This window comes from Mirounga leonina, unplaced genomic scaffold, assembly GCF_011800145.1.
Source record: "Mirounga leonina isolate KUSES-001 unplaced genomic scaffold, KU_Mleo_1.0 Mir_126, whole genome shotgun sequence".
NCBI classification, from domain to species: Eukaryota; Metazoa; Chordata; class Mammalia; order Carnivora; family Phocidae; genus Mirounga; species Mirounga leonina.
Genome location: NW_023270314.1, coordinates 5,641,760 through 5,664,487, shown reverse-complemented (window position 1 = coordinate 5,664,487; position 22,728 = coordinate 5,641,760). Strand labels below are relative to the sequence as shown.

The window sequence follows — 22,728 nt, the reverse complement described above, 5'->3', positions numbered from 1 at the left end:
TTCATATGTGCTCACTGATCATGCTGGTTCAGTTTTACCAGTACACATTTACAGACCAATTTCACACCATACCCCTGAAAAATAAAAGTTTGGATTGAGTCTTTGATAAAGAACTAAAAGTTTCTGGGGAAATAATAAAAATACTCTGTGTATACTTAACACTCCTTTCCTACCTGAGCCAGCTAAATGTGCCAGGACAGTGCGACATTCTTTGCAACTTATGCAGGATTGAAATTTTTGAGAAAAGCACTTCAGTTTCCAGGATTTAGTAAGTTACCATCTATCAGATCAGAATGGAGTCTAAAAAGTCATACCAAGCCTCAGATTCTAAAGTTGTCCATAGGTAGCTGTTCGTAATAATCTTTAGGTTTAGATGAATCAAAAGAATTTCTCAGTGTTTTGTTTAACAGCGTGCTTACCACCCTGGGTCATTGTGCCTTTCTGAGGAGCTTGTTAGAAGGGCTTCTATGGCCCCACTTCTAGAGAGTCTGCTTCTGTACGGTCTAGGAGTCCGCCTTTTAATACTCCCAGGTGATTCTAATGCAGGTGGTCTAGGAGCCATGCTTTAAAGAGAGGAATAATCACCAGCCAGAGTGGGGAGGGCAGGCAGGCAGGCGGGAGATGCTGCTGAATGCCATCTCTGAAGAGCTAGAACCCGTTGCCTAGCAACCCCCATTCTTGAGGCATTCTTCCCAGGTTAAAAGAGATCTTTTCCAAGAGCCATAACGTAGACATTAGCCTAGTAAGTCAACTTGTTTAATGGGGTGGACTCTCTTTAACCACTAACGTGCACGTAGGGACCTACAATGATTTTCCACTGACTGAAATCACAGCAGCTTCTCCAAAAGGTAAATTGAAAAGATGCTGAACCACCAAATCAAGCTGAAGTTTTATTTAAAATGTAAAAGAAACAATTCTTGAAAATGCTGATGAATAAAGCAAAAGGACACCGTGCTCTCTTCCTACGAGTCAGCCAGCCTCTCCACGTACGGGACAACAGACAGTACTTAAGTGCTGGCAGAATTTCACAGTAGTTTAGTGGTAGATTATCTGTGCCTAGAGGATGTAGAGGTTCTCAGTGTGCGATCTTGGTTCTGGGCTTACACTCTACTGAGCATGAACGAGGGCTCCTGCTCCTTGGCCATAGCCAAATCCCTTGGGTCCAAAGTTCTTTGCATAGCATCCTATAAAAGAAAAAGAAGAATTAGTAGAAGACCATTAAGCTTTGCTAGCATTGCTTAAGACCCACGAAACAACAAACCCCTCTAAGTTAAAAAAAAGTTTGCCATGCCCAAAAGAGTTCAACCTATTGAAGATCTAGAATGAGCGATGTAGGGGCACCTGGGTGGCTCAGTTGGTTAAGAAGCTGCCTTTGGCTCAGGTCATGATCTCAGGGTCCTAAGATTGAGCCCCACATCGGGCTTCCTGCCCAGTGGGGAGTCTGCTTCTCCCTCTGCTGTGCCCTGCTTGTGCTCTCTCTCTCAAATAAATAAAATCTTTAAAATAAAATAAAATGAGCCATGTAGTAAATATCTTAGAGCTGCAAAGGCAAGTCCAAACATTCTGATGCCACAGTATTCAGCTCATGGTCCCACCTGAGTTATAAGCATAAAAATTGGGCCGGGCAAGTGACATATTTGTCTACTACCTTCATATATTCATATGCTTTGCTGAAAACATAAATTTGAAAGAAGACTCTTTATAGTGAGGTTTTTTGTCTTATTTGTTGGGGAATCTGAAATGACCAGAACTTAACTTTATTGCATCATCTCAAATTGTTCTATGGTTCTCTGTTCTAAGCATCTCTAGATCCTTTCTTATTTTTTTTTATTATTATGTTAGTCACCATACATTATACATCATTAGTTTTTGATGTAGTGTTCCATGATTCATTGTTTGTGTATAATACCCAGTGCTCCATTCAGTACATGCCCTCTTTAATACCCATCACCAGGCTAACCCATCCCCCCACCCCCCTCCCCTCTAGAACACTCAGTTTGTTTCTCAGAGCCCATAGTCTCTCATGGTTCGTCTCCCCCTCCGATTTCCCTCCCTTCATTCTTCCCTTCCTGCTATTTTCAAATAGCCAGTGGCAATCCCACCTTTCCCCACTGTCAGAGTATCTTTTTTCTTTTTAATGCTGGTGACATTTCCTTAACCAATAACCAGTGTGAGATATTCAGATGGACAGTAATAACAGAAATTCATTTTACCTTTACAATAGATTTCACCTTCTTTCTCAGTCAGGGTTGTGGATTCAAGACTCTTCCCACACTTGGCACACCGGAAACAGTTTTTGTGCCAGGGCTGGAAGAGAAACTGAGTTAAGTCTGAGAGGTCGGTTTCTTGCAGTACAGTTTAGACGCTGCAGCAAGCGGCTCACGAAGATCAAGCCAGCGCGAGCTCCTGACTGCTGTGCTTCTGCTCCAACAAAAAGCCTGGCACTGGACCTCCCCATACCTACGTTCCTAGCCACCTGCAAAAGGGCCGAGTTCAAACCTCGTTCACAGAAGACATGGACTGGGAGCCCTACCACGCAAGGGCTGTTTCCCCAAGAGTGGTCTCAGACCTTGCCGCAAGCACAGTGTGCTCCTTTAAAGACTGTCCCTTTGGTGGCTGAGAACAGCTGCAGCTCAAAGAGGTGAAGTGGTTCCGTAACTTTCCCAAATGCACACAACGAATGAGCATTGGGTGTCCTGACCCTGGTTTCCCACTACCTGGAGTAACCCACAGAGTCCAGGTGTGTTAACCGTAACAACCTTCAGGAGCGCCCCTTATGAAAACAAGTTTCTTTCAAACATAGATGTGATTTGTCAAGTAAGGGCATCACTTCAAAAACTTAATGATTCAGCAGCAATCTAAGAAAAATGTGAATCCAAGGCATTTATTTATTTATATAAAGAGTACCTGAAGGGGACAGGAAGGGGACAAGGGAGAAAGGGAGCGGAGAGCAGTCATTCGCGGCTACTAACTCCAGATAGCACTTTACCTTTCCAGCTCCAATTATCTTCTCAGCAGCATACACAGAATCCCCACATCTGGAACACTTCTCAGCACCTCCGTATTTCTGAGCAAATTTAGAAGTGTTTGGATTTGTTGTAGGCCTGTGAGGTTGAGCACTTGTAGAAAGGGGGAAAAAATTAGGCAAGATTTACCAAAGGCCCCTTTTAGCCCACAAGGCAGATTGCCACGGGAAGCGGGGACTTCACTGCTCAACTGTCCCATAGGCGGCGGCCTTCTTACAGGTCAAAGAAAGGACTGAATCTCAGGTGCTGGTCAGCTGGTACTTTAACCTATTTATGGGCTCATTTCTGCCCCAAAAGACAGACGAGGCCCCAAACTTAAGTATCTGAGTCTAAACTCAGAATTTATTGAATCCCCAGTGCTTGCCTTCCACTAAACAATTATGCTTTGCTTTATAAAAACCTACAGTGGACATATTTTTACCTTATATTCATAGTACTGTTCATATTACCACTGGAATCACAGCTAGTTTTTTTTACTTTACCAGAGTTTGAAAAATCACTGTTAACCTAAGCAGTTAAAAGTTTCTGCAGACAGGTCAGTGGCCTTAGGTAGTCATTAAGAAAGTTAAGCATGATTTACAGATTAATTTCCTAATATATCTTAAGTAGGGGAAAGTGTGAATAAACTGCTTTCTTCATGGAAAAATATTTTAGAAAGTTTGCCTATTACTGTATGATGTTTACTTTTTCTCTGGATAGAGTTATTTTTGTCACTTATTTACAAGTCACTGGGTAAACTGTTTCCCTCGTTTTCCCCTTCAATATGTAGGTGTATCTACTCTGCAGAACAGTGTTGTGGGCTCTGAGATTTAAAGACCCCTCAAATCTTACAGGTCAGTTGAGCAGATAAGAGGACAACAGCTCGGCAAATGATACAAGTGCCCCCTTTTTCCCATTGGAAAAATGGTTTTTTTCCTGATTATAGTTTAAGTTACATACATATTTAACATAAAATGTTAATTTAGAAATACTGCCTTTTCATCAAACAATGTATTCAAACTCTTCACCTATATCTTCCATTTATTCATCTCCACTGTATCCACGTTTGGGCCATCTCACAGTTTTCTACACATCCATGTAAGGGGTTTCATATACATTTTTTGAATCATGTTTGCTGCGGCCACTGTATTTTAAGCAACAAATACAAGTGCATTACTGACTCACAATATTGGTGTTTCCAATTGTCCCTAACGTATGCATATTTTTAAAAAAATCTCTACAACCGACTGTATTTACTTTCCTTTAAGAGTGATCTTCAAAAGCTATTCACAATGATATCCAACATTTGGAGTTAGGAGTTGCCCTGGAAAAATTTCCAACACATTATGTTAAAATAACTTAATGGAGATCTTCTCCCACCTCCCTGCTAATGACATCACAGGGTGTGGGTAATTGTTTAACCCCATGACAGATGAAGAAATAGGGGCTCAGATATTACATAACTTGTTGGAGAGCTAGAGAAATAGTAAATTGGTGAGTCTGAACTGAAAAAAAAAAGCAGTTCTGCCCCAACGAAATGTTCCTGCCCATGCAATGCTGTCTCCCCGGGAGATCCCTGTGAAGATATATGGTCCACATATGTTATCATTACCATGTCCCACAGGGTGCTCCAGACCACGGGCACTCCCAGAATTCAATCACTGAGAGAGGCTTCTGGAAAGGGAAGTCTACATCTGGTCCTAGTATGTGGCCAGGCTACGATGGAGAAGAGACAAGGGCACAGATCGACAGGCCAGCACAGAGGGCTTGTCAATTATTGGGAGAAGGTGGAGAAGCAGGAGGAGGTCAGGAGGTCAAGAGGAGGGTCCACTGGTCTTTGTGACTCTAAAACTATGGCCACAATCACTGACTGTTGGGATTATGGATGAATTTGGTTTCGTTTGGGGGAAGGGATATAGATACATGTGTTTTGAAAGATTTGAAATAAAACCTTAGAAAACAAGAGTGGATTTTAACAAGCTGGAAAAGGAGCGCAGAACAAGAACAACGAACTTCAACAAAGACCAAGGTAAGCTGGGCTCCCACAAGTGACGGCGCGCAGTGCTGAATGAGTCAGCCCTTGTACACAAGGCACCGTGACTCAGAAACTCCGAGTGTGGGAAAAAACCAAAGAACAGACAGGTGGGCCTCAATGCAGTGGAAAGAGCACAGGTGTGGGAGCCAAATGGACATGGAGTCAAATCCTGTCTGTGTCACTTAACTGTGTGCCCTGAGTCTTAGTGTCCTGTCTATAAAATACAGACAAAATATCTAAACTCAGAGTTACTGTAAGGACTATAAAAGGAACAAATGTTCAGCAGACAATAGACAAATTATTTCAGGCATACCATAATGCACCGTGTTTAGGATTGTAAGATCTGGAGTTACACTAGGTTAATTTCCAGGCTCTACGATTAACTAGCAATATGACTATAGGAAGATCACTTCATTTTCATTGTCTAAGTTTGTTGAGTAAGATGGGAAACCCTACCTTGTCAGGTTGTTGTGAGGATTATATGAGGTAACGTGTTAATATTGCATGGTGGCCAGGTCACAGGGCAGGATGAATGGTCTTGTCCAACAAAAGGCCATCTTACTGGAATATTACACCGGTTTGGGCCTCTTCAGTATAAAATGGATGTGAAAAATGTGAAGTTCAGATGAGGGAATTATTGGGCCAAAAATAGGAATTAAGAGGAAATTATGAAATGAAAATGAAAAAATTATGTAGCCTGAACATGAAATACTAAGTGAAGTTGAACAGAGTTAGCACTTTGCTATTTTGGTACTGGACCCTTTTAAAATTTAATACTGAGCTCTCGAACAAAAACAGGAAATAATTTCCATTTTTTAAATAAGAATTTGTAAGTTAGAGAAAAGTCATTGCTTGGTGAAATACTCTTACATGGGAGGAGTGACTGAGGACTTTTCATTGACTGCTTAATTGTACCTGAGAAATGCATCTCATGATTCAGATACTATGTTTCTGTATCATTTGATTTCATTACATCTGATCTCTAAAACACTGTGAGATGGAAGTAAATGTAAACCATGTGCTTTTGAGAACATGACTCCTTGATACACTGAAGAATGCAACAAAATCAAGGCTAGAAATCACTGGAATAATGAATACGAATTTTGTTAGGTCCCAAACGGTCCATTTCAAGCTTGAAGAATAGTTACTCATTTATACTAGAAAATTGGAATAATCTTGTGTTCAGTTATTTTAAGCTAAACATCTGTTCTGTCCCAGACTCCTGTTCACCAAGTAACATTAATTGTTATGACTCTTTTTTGAAGGTAACAAACAGGGTCCTAACTCACCTCTCTGGCTTGATGCCCAGCCTCTCACCCCGGTCCATGTTGAGCGTGCCGGCGCCCTGGCCGTAACCGTAGCCTTTGGGCCCATACTTCTTCCCGTAGCAGGATTTGCAGTAGATCTCCTCATCATGAATTGCCACTGTTGTGCTATCTAAATTTTTCCTGCAAACCACTGGGGGGGAATAAGTTAGACCTTTAGAAACGTGCCAGAGATGCCTTTTTCCTTAGAACAATGGTGGCCCTGACACATGGTCTACAAATGGTAAAGGCCTAGGCTCTCTCACATTCCTTTTTCTCCCGCGGCTTCCCAAACACCAGGGACAGCATCTGGACTGGGTCAGCTACAGCTGAGGACGATTTGCCCTTCTCCACAGATAGGATCGTTGTTTCAGAAACATACCAGAATTTTAACTGCCCGAAGCCTCAACCTTTTCTATAGGCTTGGCCTCTCTGGGAGGAGGGAGAGAAGTTCGGAGATGGCTATAATTACGTGAACAAAAGGAACACAATTAACACCTTGCTCCCAACCCTCAACACAATCTTTTCCACCTCTTCCTAGTATTGCGAAATCACAACCTAACAAAGAACCAAAGGGTGGCTGAGTGCCCTGTGGGAGTTGGCTCTGCACCCCTCCTCCCCTAAAGAGCACCCCGGGCATAAAAACGGCTTTCAATCCAGAATTGTAGTTTTCATCACGAGCCTAGAAGGGAAAAAGCATTATTTTTTCATCTCGCCACTGGCTTCTCCAGCAGTGATGAGTATGTCTGAAAATTGTAAAGTGGTTTGAAGTCTGCATTTGTGTTTCCCTTCTGTCCCCAAAGAGAACACATTCTTTCTTGATGGTTTTCTTGCCACAAGACATTTCCACGTATCCCACTTCATAAAACTGCCAAATGTCATCATGTTTTACCCAGACATTATTTCACTTTCTAAAACTTCACTTAAGTTTGAGAAAAAAAGGAAACTATGAGGGAACTTGCTGGTAGCACAGCTGGGCAGCTGGAGATCCAAGATTAGGAGACAAGGGGATTGTTTCCCTCCTATTTCAAAGGGTGGGGGGGAAATGCAAGGCGCAAGAAAGGAAGGACAGAAAGACGGGGCAGGGAAAGGCGACTAAAATAGTTAAAATTACAAAGTTTCTGTTAAGACTACCGTCTTCTCTGGTAGAAGAGAATGATGTCATCTGCTCTGGAACCTTGCTGTTGAGGCTCAAGAACTGAAATACATTTGCTGGGAGACACTGTTCACCTAAAAGCATACATTGCTAAAGAACAAACACCCTTAACAGAATATGCAAAAATACAAAAACTGTTTCAAAGGCCACATATCTATTAACCAAAGCAAGTTCATGAAAACTGTACCGTCTTACTACCCTTCCTTCCTTCTGTCCTCATCTCTCTACAGTAAAATTCTCCTAGGTTTGCCAAGTGCTCCGAATTATATCCTTAACAGGCTTTAGTCAGCAGAGACCAATACTCAGAAGTAGTAGTAAAATCGCCAGGAAAGAAGTTGACATTAAGTAAACAGTGACTTTATTGCGGTGGAGAGACTATCCTGGCTTAATGTAGATGAAGCTAAGAACAATTTCTCAAGTATCTGTATTCTTTGTTCACATACTCTTGGTTTCAAACCTGCTGAAAAATAATTCCTAAAAAAAACCCCCAACAAACAAAAAAGTAACTTCTAAGAGAAGAACTGCTTAAACCAGATCTGAGACATGGTAGCTATTATGGGGGCCTACACAGTAAACATGTTATATTTTTATTCTTTGTAACTGCGACTTTCTGTTGTCTGTTTCTAGTTGCCTGCAAAACAGCTACACTGTAACAAGGTCCCGAGTGTCGAACGCTGGTGCCTAGAGGGAAAAGGACAACTAAGCACACTTAATGCGAGCAATTTCTAGCAATAATCCTCACTGTACAGGACTACAGACATGTCTGCACGCACGGGTGGGTTCCTCACATTAACAAATCGCTCATCAAAGAAAATTTTGTCCTTTGAGTCAGAAGATGATGCTTAGTGAAGAGCTTTCCAAAGCGGCTTCTCTCCTGCTTGCAACTGAAGGCTGAGCTGTCACTAGAGAGGGCACGCAGGGGGAGGGGGCCTGGGTCTCCTTCTGTGTCTGTCAGCGAACACACATGTGCTTCATGCCCTCCTGCCTGTCCTATCAGAGGCTGATCATTTCCCATCTAGAAACAGTAGTAATTCCCAACTTGCCTTGATGGGATTTTCATACCCTACGTTCCCTTCCCTCAATTAGGATATCAATAACCAGAAATAACTGAATTTTCACTACCAGAGAAGATGGGAATTTCACTTGTAGACATTTGATTTCAGCGAGTCGTGGTGTGCCAAGAAACAAGCGAGGAGGTTTCAAAGAGAAGGGGCCCCGCCAGGAGGAGAAAGCTGGGGGGGTGGGGGGGATGAGGAGTGACCTGCTGATTCGGAAATCAGAGCCCAGCCCTTACCCTGTGCCAGAAGCCGGGCCCAGCTCCAGGCTAAAATCGACACCACGCTCTTCGCGAAGCAGGGGAGACAGAAGGGAGAACAAGCAAAATCCAGTGAGGGCCCAGCGGAGGCTAGGAGCGATGGGGACACGGCAAGGCCTCGTGGGGCCGGTCACCCCCGCCGTCCGTGCCGCCACGCTGGGCCTTCACGCTGTCCGGGACAGGCAGGCAAAACCCGCCGGCGCTTCTAACATGACCTCCGTTAACATCAGCGCAGTGTCCGGTTAAACAGGTAAATGGAGGCTTGTTCCGGACACACGCGTTCCGTGGGACGTCGGGCCCCGGGAGCTACTTACTGCACAGAAAGCAGCAGCGGTGGAAGCTTCGGCCGTCACACTGCACCTCCTCCGCGTGGTAGACGGTCCTCCCACAGGCCCCGCACTTGTTGCCACCTCCCCAGACGGGCATCCTGAAGGAATAAAGGGCTCGTGAGAAGGTCCCCGCACCCTACGGGACGCCTGCCACGCTCCCAGGGTCCAGCGGCACATTGTTTCTTTAGGCACTGCTCTGACCACCTCTGCAGAGGCCCGCGTTCCTCCAGGTTCGCCGCCTCTAACTGCAGCTCCATTAGCGAGCTCGGGCTTGTGGGCACAAGCGCGTTCCTGCAGGACAAAGGAGCTGCGTTCCGAACGGTACGGGTCGCCGGCACAACCCAGACGAGGCCACCAGCGTCCCGGGAGCTAAGAAAGGAGAGTGGGAGTGGGACGAGAACACTGGCGCCCCCCCCCAACCCCGCACGCCCATCTTAATGATGGGTTCGGAAAACTCCGCTGAAGAATACACACTCGGGGGAGAGGTTTGTATTGCTCGTTTAACTCACTGTAACACTACCGGGTTCTTAACATAGACCGTACACAAGCTGTGACACTTTCGAGGGAGGAAGAAAGTGTCGAGCTGCCCTGCAAGAACTAGTCTTCTGTCTGGCCGCTGGAGTCGTGCAAGATTACAGCATCAGCGGCTGGGTCTGCCTCTGCAGCTGCGGGCATGCAGCCTTGCTGTAACCACAACAGACAGCCCTCCAGATGGCTACGATTTAGGTTCCTCTGCTTCACTAATCCCCAGGCCCCCAGCCCAGCCAGGGGGTGTTGGCCCCACTTTGATAGGCCTGTCAGTCCATACACAGGGCGCTACCAAGTTCCCTCCCCGGCGACGTGAAGGGTCTGGCGAGGCCGTCTGAGCGCCGTGGCCCGCCTCTGTGGGACAGCTCCAAGTCGAAATCCTGCCATCTTGCTAGGATGTGGGGCCAACGTGTTCTGATCTCCCTCCCCAACGAACTGGTCCACCTGGGCGCCGTTTAAAATGCCTACTTCGGCATGGCCATGTGCACAGTCGGCTGTCTCTGCAGTCCTTCAAGAACGGTGTGTTTTGTCTGCCCTGCCCTGAGAGGTGTCTAAACACACAGGGTAAGAAGAATGCCTTTCTTCCGCACCATCATTTTCAGACCTCTCTTGTGAGTGGTATTGGCAGCCCTTGGTGGTGAAGTGTCCTTGGATGAGATGCATGCCTCTGTAGGACGTAGCTGGATGAGAAACAGAGACCTCCTTCCTAACTCGGCCGTGGCTAGCTAAATAAGGGAAAAGGAGGGCTGCTTCGCAATCCATTGAAGAATCTTCAGTCCTTAAAAAGGAAGGTGGTAAATTCCCATCCTCCTGCCCATCCTACAGCATTTAAATGATCCAGAACCCAATGACTCCCTGAACACGGAGATGAGGGCTTTCTAAATGCAAGTTGTACAGAATCAGTCACTGTGTTGGGCACATTTCTGGATGTACGGCATTCTCTTGACCCTCTTCTGGTCACACCACGGGGAAGCAACCGTCTCTTTCTAGGTCCATATGCTTTAGGGCAGTCTTTATTAAAATGTGGTCTCCTTGTGATGGTCCACCACGCCTGGTACCAATTCAAGATGAAATTCAGGTGAGAATTTAGAAACTTTAAACAATTTTACGCCCCAACAATCAAGAGCATGATCAGTGGACTCATCTTGTTGAACAGCATAGAATCAGAGAATCAATCTGCACTTGGAAATTAAAACAAAAAATGGTCCTCTACCAGATAGTTTGAGAAACACTTGTTTAAAGGGTATTGACTCTACCCTCAACTCCAGGGCTGGGCGTGTGACTCGGTCATGGCAATTAGGTCACTGCGGCCCCCACCCTCCATCACAGTGATTGATGTGGGAATGGTCACATGACCCTAAGGCAGGTCAGGGAAAGTTAAGCCCAGGGCCTTTGGTTTAGGACCGTGTGGATGCAGGGGTGGAGATGCTAGCAGCAGTCTAGCCATTGTAAGAAAAGAACCTAAGAATGAAGCCAGCACAGAAGAAAAGAGATGGAGAGAGTGGACTTAGACACTTTTCAGCTGCGTCTTGTCTTATCCTGGGTGCTATGAGAGCCAATAAATTGCCTTTTCGAGTCATTTGGAGATGGAGCTCCTGTTCCTTGAAACAAACACATATAAAGAGACCTGACCGATAGGACTAGATATCACTCAACTGTTGTCCTCAGCTTGCAAAACGCCTCCTTCTTATTCAGACAGGACCAGGGTAATTCCAAGGGTCCACCAATGTCACCGGCTACTGTGAAGGCATCCACAGAGGATCAATAACTAGCAACAAGGGAAGAGATCTGCAAGCTTTCCTTTAGTAGTTGCATAAATCTGTTATTCCCTTCCCTGGAGACAGGTGCTCCATTGTTTAACTCCACAGTGAAATTTGAGCCTAACTGTAGAACCTCAGCCACAAAGCCCTGGTTCCAAAGGCCTTCCACTGGCTGGAGTCTGGAGTGCATTTAGTAACACGGACTTTGCCCCACGGCTCCAAAGTTACCAGAGTTCTGGAATGCTCACAGAGGCCACAGACATCTGCAGGAAGTACCCTCGTGATTCCAGAGGAAACCTAAAACCAAATCCAGGCCCGCAGGTAATGACCTTACAATTACGTAAAATTGGATCCCAAGCATCAACAGCCCGGCTGGCTTTGGAAATCCTTTGTGATTGTCAAGGCATTTCTCATCATATGAGAAAGCGTACTAGTTATTACCAACGTGTATTTTACATTTTCACCCATATTCGCTTTGGTGCTATCACCAGTAAGGAACCAGATTTCCATCAAGACTAATGCCCTCTTGGGTTATCTTTGAATAGCATTTAAAAGCACATTTTTCAAAAACAAACTCATCACTTTATGTTATTCTCTATTAAAAAGCAGCCTGGATTTTAAAAAAGGGTTTTTTATGTAATTTTATGTAATTCAGTTACTTAAATTCACTTCTTGTAAGTCAAGTCTGATTTCTACTGCCCATGCCACACGAGCCAAAGGAGTCACTTTTCAGGAAATACCCAGCGAAGTGTTACAACATTCAGCCTTCTGTGTGAAAAGTCTTTTCCCCTCTAGGGTGGGGACCACACCTCTGTCTTCCCCACCATCTACCAGAGTACTTGGCACATGTCAAGATAACTTCTATTGTTTTAAAGAACTCTCCCTTTTTCAACCTGTCTGTACAGTTCTCAGTCCAATCTTATGCTGATCAACACAAAGGTAGCACTGGTCTACTTCTCTTTGTCACATTTTTGGATTCTAAGTAAAATTTCCAAGTCATTAACATTTTAAAAGTTCCATCCAGTTTCAAGGCTTTCGTAAGGATTTCTGCATAACCCTCTCTGTGGTCCAAGCAAACGGTATAATAGAAAGAGCATCCTCACAAAGCTTCAGCTGGAGTTATGCTTTATTTTTTATGCTGGATACTGAGTAGTTGGGTGTTCCTTATAGGATTCTCTATTTTGTGTGTCTGAAATATTTCAGCATGGAAATAAGGGAGGGAGGAAGGGAGGGAGGGAGGGATGGAGGAAGGTTGGTTTGGGTAGATCTGGGTTAACATCACTGTTAAGATGGTTCTGCAAACTTGGGCTTAGTTTTCTCATCTGTAAGACAGGGAAAGGTAGCTCTCTCTATCCAAAGGAGATATTGTGAAGATATAAGAAGGTGAGCAAACGTTTTGGCAGACATCTAGTAACTGTGAGCTTGAAAATGGAAGGGGCCTCTCATATTGTCCATCCTGCTGTAAGTACTCCAGTAAGGAAACCCACTATAGAAGAGCGTAGCTCAGAGCCACAAACACAGTAAAGAAAAAACTTAGCTGATGAGTCACTCATAAACCTTCTTTGGGAACATTCAAACACACTGTAAGTGTGATGATAGTTCCATTTGTGGTACCAAAGAAATGAAGTTCAAATTTATACTTTTAGGGTGAACCCCAATGGACATTTCCTGAATTTGGCAGGAGGAAGTGTGATGATCTTCCATTTCTGTCACTCTGGGCATGGTTATGCACAGAACAAAATTCTAAAGCTTCGCGGTTCCTACAGGCCTTTGGCTGCACTACTCCCCAACGGCTGACGTTAATCACAGCAAACTGGATTTGCACTGAGCAATCTGGGCTGCATGCCTTTCCCCAGTCCTATGCATTAATTTACAGAATAGTGAGAGGAGGAATGAAATCTCACTTTGCACATACCACGCGAAAGAGGCCAAACACAGGCTTATTCTCTGTTTCTCCGTCTGTTCTTTGTTTTTCAATGTCTGAAAGAGTTCTAATGCTAGGATTTATCCGCTGTGTTAGATTAAAAAGCTTGGTTTACATCTAAACACCTATATGCAGTTTCTCTTTGCTGCTTCTCCCCAGGCAAAGACACCACCCAAAATTTCCTAAGACTTACCCCTAGGAGAAAATTACTATCATCTAAATCTGAGTCACCTTGTGGTAAAGTTACCTCATTCTCTAGATAATCAACAAGAGCCACAGAGTGACCACATGGATCATTCTCACACCACCTGTTCTGCATTTAGCATCTTATTTTAGAATCTAAGTGTCTTGAATCCATGAGTCTAGAGTCTACATGTCGCCACTTGCAGTGTAAGTTTTTTGCTCTGATATTAGAGGTTTGGAGTGAATCCGTCTATAAACCCAGATTCTAAATACTTCCAGAAGCTTTGACATTTTATTACTACATACAGGGTTTTGTTATTACCCTAGATCCTGGGTAGAATCCAATTTCCCAAAAGGGAGATTTATTATAAACCAGTTTCATCTTGAGACACATCCAGAGGGGTCACTAGTGAAAGAATATGTAGTTAGTAGCATTGTCCCAAATTACAATGATTTTTAACAGAGTTTGAGAGTTGTAGTTAATTGGAAATTAAGCTTTACTCAATGCCCATTCTAAAAATGCTTCCTTCTACTTAACCAAACTATCTGGTTAGTCTACTTCCCATATCTAAGTGAATACCACTGAACCAAGGATAGACTTCATGTCTTAGTGAGCAGCTCCATGTTCCATTTGGCTCCTTCTACCAAAGCCAAATCTTCAAGACAGCTCAGCCTAAGGGTGAATTAAGAGCATGGATTTTGAAGTCAACACAGTCTCATTTCCTTCATATGTAAAATGAGGATAATGTGCCTTTCTTATAGAGTTATTGAGAGAATGAGATGAAAACATGCTTATAGGAGGCCCTCAATGTATAATGATATACTCAAGGTAAAATGTTTTGTTATCAATCCTCATCTCCCACTCATCTCATATAGCCATTCCTTCATGCTACCTCTAAATCCCTCCCCATCAGGGAAACTGACTTTCTGCCCTCCCTCATCCAGCTAAATCCTAACTTCTTTTCTGTATTGCCAGTAATTCTTCTAGGGTAGGGGCAGCTAAGAAACACTGTACAATGCTTTCCTGTCTGAAGATTTCACATAAGTGTATTCATCCAGCATTTCATAAGCCATTTCCTGGGTTAGGCACTGAGGCTGAAATGGTTGGTTATAAGGAAGGGGGCCAGTTCCTCAGGGAATTCTGCTTTGGTGGCAGAACGATGGAAACAAATAATGGCGCTACCATAGAACGCATGACACAGAGGCATGTAGAAAGGGATTCGAACGTCTGCAGGGTCTACTTGTACAGGGATGGCAGAAACCGGTTCATCTTGTAGATTTACTGATAGTGGGCTCCTGGAACTATATTTGAAAAGATTCTGAAGTTCCATCAAGATGCCGCATTAAAGATGGCTATGATTACGAACGTCTGCCACGGAAGCTGCGGTGCGTGTGCCAGATTTAAGACATTCCTGGTGTAAGAGAAAGAGCGTGGAACTTAGGTATAAGGTTGAAAGTCAGTCAGCAGCTCTGTGATCTTGGCCAAGTTCCTTAATCTCAACTTCCTTGCTATACATACTTGGAAACAGACGACAACGGTCTCTCATCGGGTGGTTGGAGGATTCAATGAGATAACGTCTGAGGTACCTGGCAGAGAGCTGGTACCCCACAAACGCTGGCTTCCTTTTCCTTCAGCAGCACTGCGGGGCCTGAATCTGGCTACAGAAGTTCAGGCGTTAGGTGACCTGCTGAGGTCACTGACCTCTAGACATGCAGATCCGGGCTCCACTCACTCCTGTTTGACTCCAGAACCACAAGCTGTCCCCCAAACTCCCATATCTGATGGAAGGGTTGAGACCATCTCTGATCACCTGAGAATGATCAATCAGTCCTCGAGTTACCGAATTCCTTGTACACAGGAATGCCTTCCTCTCTGACCAGTCTTCATGGATCCAGCTACCAGTGAGTGAGCGTCTGCTACTCTCAGCCAAAAAGCTCTCTACCCCTCCTCTCTGCCTCCCTAAGTCCATCCTCACTACAGAGGAATCCCTCCTTCTCTCCAGTAAGTTCTCCTGTGTCCACTTCAGCCTCACCATTAATTACTAATTCTATATCCTCTTTCCACTTTTGTCTTCAATGTGGGGTACAGCAAAATCCTTGACACAGATTTGGATACTACTTGCCAAATCACATATTGCAATTAGAGTGCAACTAGGCTAAAAATGTGTTCACCATGACCCCCAGCATCTGCCATAGCAATCCACAATCTGTGTGAACTGCAAGATATTTAATTATTCAAACAATTTAACGTTTGTGTGATTTTTACATGGACTCAGACTGAGATTTATATGCCAAGACTACTGCTTATTTGCCAAATGATCTGATGTTGGTTATTTGATCTGCTAGTTTTCTCATTTTAAAAATGGAGATAATGCTTATTCATATCATAAACTAGTTCTGAGGTTAAACAATATATGGAAAGCATTTAGAATACTGCTTGCCACGTGGTAGGTAATAATAATTACAAATACTTATATAAAGCTTACATATGTGTTACTTATATTAAGTAGTTTACTTATACTAACATTTAACCTTTATCACGACGAAGGGAGACATTATCGTTACACCCATTTTATGGGTGGAGAAGCTGAGGTATAGAGACATCAAGTGGCTCGTAACTGTGAAACCAAAACAAAATTACCAATTCAATTTAAAAATCAACACCAATAAAATTCAAATAAGCTACAGAGTTTGTTTCATTGATTTTTTTTTTTTTAAGATTTTATTTGACAGAGAGAGACACAGCGAGAGAGGGAACACAAGAAGGGGGAGTGGGAGAGGGAGAAGCAGGCGTCCCGCGGAGCAGGGAGCCCGACGCGGGGCTCGATCCCAGGACCCTGGAATCACGACCCGAGCCGAAGGCAGACGCCCAATGGCTGAGCCACCCAGGTGCCCCTGTTTCATTGATGTTTTGCTAGAAGTAAACCACTGTTGGCAACACAAATATAGTACTGACTTCTCTGGCTCTGGCGCAGGTTCTTTTTAAATTGGGCATTTCTTGTACTACGTGAGGATCCGATTCTCTCTTTACTTTCCTCTTTCAGAAGTACTGGGAAGTCACCATGAAACCTTCTTTCCTATAGTGAACCGGGAAGCTATTTGGCCCTAATGTATTTATTACCTGGCATCTGTCCTCTTTTTATTAGTGAAGGACAATTAGTAGTACCGTTGGCACAACGAGATAGTAAACAAAAAAGCAAGGAACCTGATATCCTCTGCAAATGATTCAGTGTAATTCTATTGGTTCTTCCCCTTGATTTACACCAAAACTTAAAATTTTTTAACAATCAGAACTGTGCCAGGTTCCTCCACAATCTAGTCTGAGAAAACTTCAAGTCAGCGTTCTTAAAGTGGGACCACAGTTTCCTTGGAATAATGGGAACTGGTGAACTTGGTACCACGGACTTTATTTTTATACACTTAAAAACATTTTGAGAAAGGGTTCAGACGTTTCACCGGATGGCCAGAGGGTTCACCACACAAAAACAGTTAAGTATCACCTTCCTGGGTAATCAAGGCCCCAAGGGAGTCTAGAGATCCCCACCCAACAGAACCCCAGGTCCGCCATGCAAATACCAGCCCAAGAAATGACACAGTACCTGGAGGAAACCTGGGAATATCTGCAAAGGGAAGAAACCTGCTCCTCAGGCAAGGCCAGTAGATACTGTTCAGTTCAGGCTTTCACTGAGAGCCATTTCCCCATATATTCAACAAAGTTCACAATAGTGTCTAATGACAAGGAATCTCTCCCTGGCTGAGCTGGGCTTTGTTCAAGGATCAAGATCAATAAGGCTTATGACAACCCTGGTGTACATGCTATTACATCCATTTTATAAGATGAGGTAACAGAGGCCAGAGAGTAAAGTAACTTGCCCAAGGTCATCAAACCAATGGGCTGGAGCTGCAAGAGACTGGGGGGACTGGTCAGTCCTGTCCTTTTCACCAGGCCATGACACCAACCCCTAGGAGGCTGGCTCTCCACAGCTCATTCGATTTACCTCATTCTTGGCAGAGAAGCAAAATCAGAGGCCCTCATTTCCATGGCCATGTAGTGGCAATGCTGAGGCTGGAGCTAGGCTTCTAAAGCTCCTCATTTATTGCCATTCCCTTTATGCTATGCCAACATTCTTGCTGTTTTAGTATAAAATTGTATTTTATCGTATTAAATTGTATTTAGTACAAAATTGTTTTTAGTATAAAATACAATTTCCCCCAAATCCAAGTTATTTGGCAATTTCATCAGACCTCCAATGAGTATTGCCTTTATCACAGTATTTAGCATATCAGTATTTGTATCAATCAGTATTTGAATACATTTGAAGGAATTCGTTAAAAATCTATAATCAAAACCTTAGATCAAACCTGCTAATGTTATCTATTGCCTGAGTCCAATGAAATATTTGTCCCCGACAATTGCAACCTTACTCCTTCCTTTCTTCATTCAATTAACCAATACTGGCTCTGGTCCAGCTGTGTTTAAGGCACCCAGGCAAGTACTGTGAGTCTCAAAGACTGATGAGATGCAGATCCTGCCTCTTGTAATTTCACTCTAAAAGAGTAAAGAAAACTAGAATCCAGAGTAGAAAGAACACTGAGAAATACTGATCAAGTACTAGCAGCAGTCAACCTGAGAGAACAATGACCAGGGATAGTGAGGGTGGACCGGGTGGACTTCATAAAATCAGTTATGGTTTGGTATGTAGTTTTGAAATTATGTGATTCATTTTTAGAATCCATCGCCCATCTCTTTCCTGAAAAATCTGAGTCAAATTATAGCCAAATTTGTAGTTGTCCTATTTGAATTCTTGGCATTTCCTAAGTAGAGCTTGAAAACAGGTTAATTAGAAAAGGACTAACGAGACCACTTTTACTGCCTGAGTTAAAAAACTTCTACCCCAAATTACAAGATTTTCTATATTGAAAGCACATATAAAGTGAAAATGTGCTTAGCCTGCAGCCTGCAAATAAAACAGGTTGAACATTTTGGGTAACTATTTAAACAAATATCCTTCAACAAACGTCCGGGCTTGGGGAAGGGGGAGGAAGGTTGAGTGTCTCCCCGCTTGGAAACCCCCTCCCCCCAGGGGCTGCCTACGTGGAGCTTTGGAACTCAGGATGTGATTTTCAGGACCTGTTGCAGAATTTCACAACCAAGCATTCTGGCTTTCCTGTTTGTACCTGAATAGTAGAAAGTTCCCGGGAAAAGCTGGGAGTGATCGACCTGATGTTTCACTGCTGTTCTTCAACATTTAAGGTTCAGTGCTTGGTGGGCAGAGACCACCAAACAATGGGGCTGCCAGAAGCTCTGTACCGCAGCAGGGGAAGGATTCTGGGCTCAGCGGGCTGTGGAAGCCCCCACCTCACTCCCAGGACTCCCAACCAGCCCCCGGTAAGATCGCCCTCAGAGCAGCACACTCCGGGCAGAGGAGACCCCGAGACTCGGATCCCGCCCTCCCCTTCGCGGAGAGAGAACCGGCTGCTGGAGGAGGGGGCCCAAAGCTACTAAAAAGCGGATTAGCAGCAACGCGAAACTCTCGGCCCCGCCTCTCTCCCAGAGAAACCGGTACGGGGCAACCCGTGGGGAGGTCACGCGCGAGTATTTATCTGCCCTAAGGGCCTGGGATCCGAGGACGGACAGGGCCGGGGCGGCCGTGGGGAGCCGGACAGGTGTGTGGAGGGGGGCTGGGGGGACCGGGGCGCCGGGGTGAGGAGGATGGCGGGGGGCGGCAAGTGGAGCTTGGCAAGGGGATGTCAGAGGAGATGGGGGACCACCAGCAGGACGTCCTGAGGACCCCGGGAGACGGTGGAACCCCCCTCCCCCTCGGTAGGCGGAGGCGCCCCCAACCCCCGCCCCCCCCCCGCCACTACTCACTCGAGTCCGGGCAGACCACGCACGCCGGCGGAGATAGCAGAACCACACCAGAGGGAGCCCGCGGCAGTCCCGGAACACCGACGACGCGAGCGCCCGCACCTTTTAAAGACTCCCTGGTGGGCGTGGCCTGTGAGCCCCGCCCCCGCCCCGCCCGGCGGATTCCTGGACTCGCTCGGGAGGGCCGGGGGCGTCTGGAGCGGGGGCCGCTCGGGGCTCAGCTTCGGGCTAGGGACCGAGAGACAAAGGGCAGAATCCCGCCTCTTCCTGCTGTTTCCCGCCCGCCTGGCATCTTCCCACGTCCCGAGACCCTCCCGCCGGCCCGACCCCTCCTCCTTCCCCACGGGACCCGGCAGTTTCCAGAAGTGATTAGCAGTTGAAAAAGGAGACTTCCTTAACCTGCAGAGAGACCGAGCCCGGAGACTGTCCTGTCGGGGAACAGCCCCCGCCGCCCTGAAACGTACCATTCCCACCGCGGGCGCCAGTCCTCCTTCAGGAGGGAGCAGTCCAAGGTCGAGGAGGCTCCCACAAGTAGAGAATGGGCCGAATCGGGGCTTTCCGCCACGCTCTCCCTTGCCTTACCTTGTAAGTAAACTCACGTGATTAACTTCCCCAGTGGACAGTCTCTGCTCCCATTTCCAGCTTCTGGGAATCCGCAACCTTCCTGTTCTTAAAGAGCAAAATATCTCATCTAGACTAAATAAATGACGTTGCGAAAACGCCTCATTCCCCAAGTGTTTTGCTTTTCCCACCGCGAGGGCACACGCTGCCGAGGGGGAAGAAACCTAAACCCAGCCAGAAGAAACCAGGGCACCGAAGAGTCCAAGGATGTCAGTGACCACGCAGGGGACCTCATACCTGAGCTGCAGGATGATTTATTGTTTGAGATGGAAAGAACAATGCCGCTCTCTCTGGTTCACATTCTAGGCCTACTGATGACATCTGTGCCAGAAGCCACGATCCCTAAGAATTGATACATGGCAGAATGGGGAGCTGGAAAAAGGCTGTTACTGAAACTATTCCTCCAACCGCAAATGCAGAGCTTCTCAACCTGGACACTTGACATTTTGGGCTGGGTAATTCTTTGTCGTGGGGGCCTCCCCCCACCAGATGCCAATATTACCCTTCCCTCCACTTTGTAATTATCAAAAACAAAATTTGACCTTGCCAGATGCCCTCGTGGGGAGAGGGCCGAGGGCATCGGTTGAGAACCACATCTGCAGGACAACTTGCAGCACTTGATACTATGCTGGGGCTAATCCAGGCTAAACTCATTAGAATAGCAGCCTTATAGTCTCCGCTCACCAAGTACTGTGCAAAAACACATAGTGGTGACTGACATGTCCTGATACTGTGGCCGGAGTCTGGAAGTATTCCTGCCTGCTGTGAGCTTTTCTAAATATGGGCAATCCATGTCTTCATGATATCGGCTAATGTAAAAGTGACATGACTCCTGGGGCTGACGGGACGGTTCTGTTCTCAGATTCTACATTCACTCTAACTCTGTTGCTTACAATACTTATTTTTTCTTGCACAAGTTTCTGTAGTGTCTCTACTGAATGAAACTCTGTGCACGTCACTACTGTGCTGATTTTCAGCGAACCATTGGTCCATTCTCCCCTACCCTTGGGTTCTTGATGTCTTCAGGACCTGACCTGTTTGCTTTCGGAGGCTCATGTTGTCCCTCAATTTCACAGCCTCATTCTATCCTTTGAAGTTTGGCTTACTTCTAACCTAGAAGTATTTCTGCTCTCTGATCCTGAATGTATTTGTCTCAGCGTATTTTACAGTGAGTCTGGGGATAAAGTACTAGATTTGATTTTGAATAAATCTGTATTTGTATTTAATTATCAACATTTTAACAAGTATTTTATTTCCCTTTACACATTTCTTTAAACTGTTGACTCTTTTCCTTGTAAATATTAAGAAATTATTTCGGATGATTAGAGAGAATGGTGCCAAAAGAAAGAGTATGAGCTTTGGAAACAAACTGATATGGTTTCAACATACAGCCCTGCCACCTAGTAGCTCTGGGAGCTTGGCCCAATACTTGACTTCTTCCCATCTTTTTTCTTTATCTGTGAGATGATACTACACAACTCGTAGGATTGTTTGGAGGATTAAATCAGATTATGTATGTAAAATGCGTGTCTGGCTCGTGGTAAAGTCTCAATAAATGTAGGTTGTTATGTTAAGCAAAGCTATCTCGATGTCCTTTTCTGCCTTGAGAAAGAAATAGAAACTGTGTTTTGCTGAGCATTCATCTTATGTTGTCTACTGAAAGGTTTGGTAGTAAGACAGTATTAAGTGTTTCCAAAATAATTAAGAGCCTTCTAGTAGAAAGTAATTTGTGTGCCTGGGGAAGAGCTAGTGGGAGAAGAATAAGCCCTTCTGAATTCCATATGGCCCTAGTCTGTTTGACCCCTTCAGTCTTATAAGAGGCAAAAATAAAGGTTAAATGTGTCCAGCAGGAGGTTTCTTTTTCCCAAGACATGCACATTATACTTGTAACAGCTCTTTCATTCTCTGGAACCCATTAAACAATTTCAAATGAAAGTTCTTCATCAAGGTCACTATCCTAAGGCAAGTTGAACCAAGGTTGCTTTTCTTCATGACCTTGTGCTCAAGTTCAGATTTTTCAAATATTTTTATTATTTTTATTTCATGCTACTTTTTCTTAACAAAACTCTGAACCAGATGAGTGTGAATATAAACATAGAGCCTCTTTGTTTTATTTTAGGGCAAGGATTCCTTCCCAGAAGCCAGCTAGGCTACAGTGAAGAGGAATTTTTTAGTATATGTGAAATAAAGGAAAATATAAATTCTCACTTTGCTAATCTATATGCTTAATGATAATAATAATAATAATAAAGCAGCTGTTCCATCTTGTTTCTTAGCCAAGATTTAGCAGCAGTGGTAGGAATTAAAAATTACTCATATTCAAGCCTAATAGTCTGTGATGCATTTTCTGTCAGAGAAAAGAATCATGTAAGTTACATATGCTTAAATTTTGAAGGGTAGATTAGAGTATCTTATTCTTGATATTTGTCATAGTTGCTTTTTTCAAAACTTATTTGAAACTCCTACTTCATTATAACTTGCATTATTTCTTACCCTTCTTTCTCCAAAAAATACAATATCCGGGGCACCTGGGTGGCTCAGTCGGTTAAGCATCCAACTCTTGATTTCAGCTCAGGTGATGATCTCAGGGTCTTGAGATCAAACCCCATGTCAAGAGTCAAGATTCAAGATTCAAGATTCTCTCCCTGTGCCCCTCCTCCCCCTCACGCTCTCTCTCAAAAAAAAAAAAAAAAAAGAAA

General features: G+C 44.6%; 1 protein-coding gene across 2 annotated transcripts; it reads right to left on the bottom strand.

Moving 5' to 3' along the window:
* Nucleotides 1-877: 877 nt before the first annotated feature.
* CSRP2 (cysteine and glycine rich protein 2) lies at nucleotides 878-19,939 on the bottom strand. Of its 2 annotated transcripts, none has more exons than XM_035002088.1 (6): nucleotides 19,873-19,939; nucleotides 9,130-9,242; nucleotides 6,330-6,498; nucleotides 2,990-3,119; nucleotides 2,214-2,307; nucleotides 878-1,184 (listed from the first exon to the last, which is right to left on the bottom strand). In XM_035002088.1, the coding sequence occupies exons 2-6, from the start codon at nucleotides 9,239-9,241 to the stop codon at nucleotides 1,108-1,110; spliced, it is 582 nt and encodes a 193-aa protein (XP_034857979.1). In that variant the 5' UTR covers nucleotide 9,242; nucleotides 19,873-19,939; the 3' UTR covers nucleotides 878-1,107. The 2 variants fall into 2 exon arrangements, with proteins under 2 accessions (XP_034857979.1, XP_034857978.1); XM_035002087.1 differs by lacking the exon at nucleotides 19,873-19,939 and adding an exon at nucleotides 19,412-19,520.
* Between the last annotated feature and the right edge of the window lie 2,789 nt (nucleotides 19,940-22,728).

Coding starts and splice junctions, on each gene's coding strand:
- CSRP2 (XM_035002088.1), bottom strand. CDS start 9,241: ATGCCCGTCTGGGGAGGTGGCAACAAGTGCGGGGCCTGTGGGAGGACC. Junction 6,499..9,129: donor CCGCTGCTGCTTTCTGTGCA/GTAAGTAGCTCC, acceptor ATTCCCCCCCAG/TGGTTTGCAGGAAAAATTTA. Junction 2,308..2,989: donor AGATAATTGGAGCTGGAAAG/GTAAAGTGCTAT, acceptor TTTCTCTTCCAG/CCCTGGCACAAAAACTGTTT.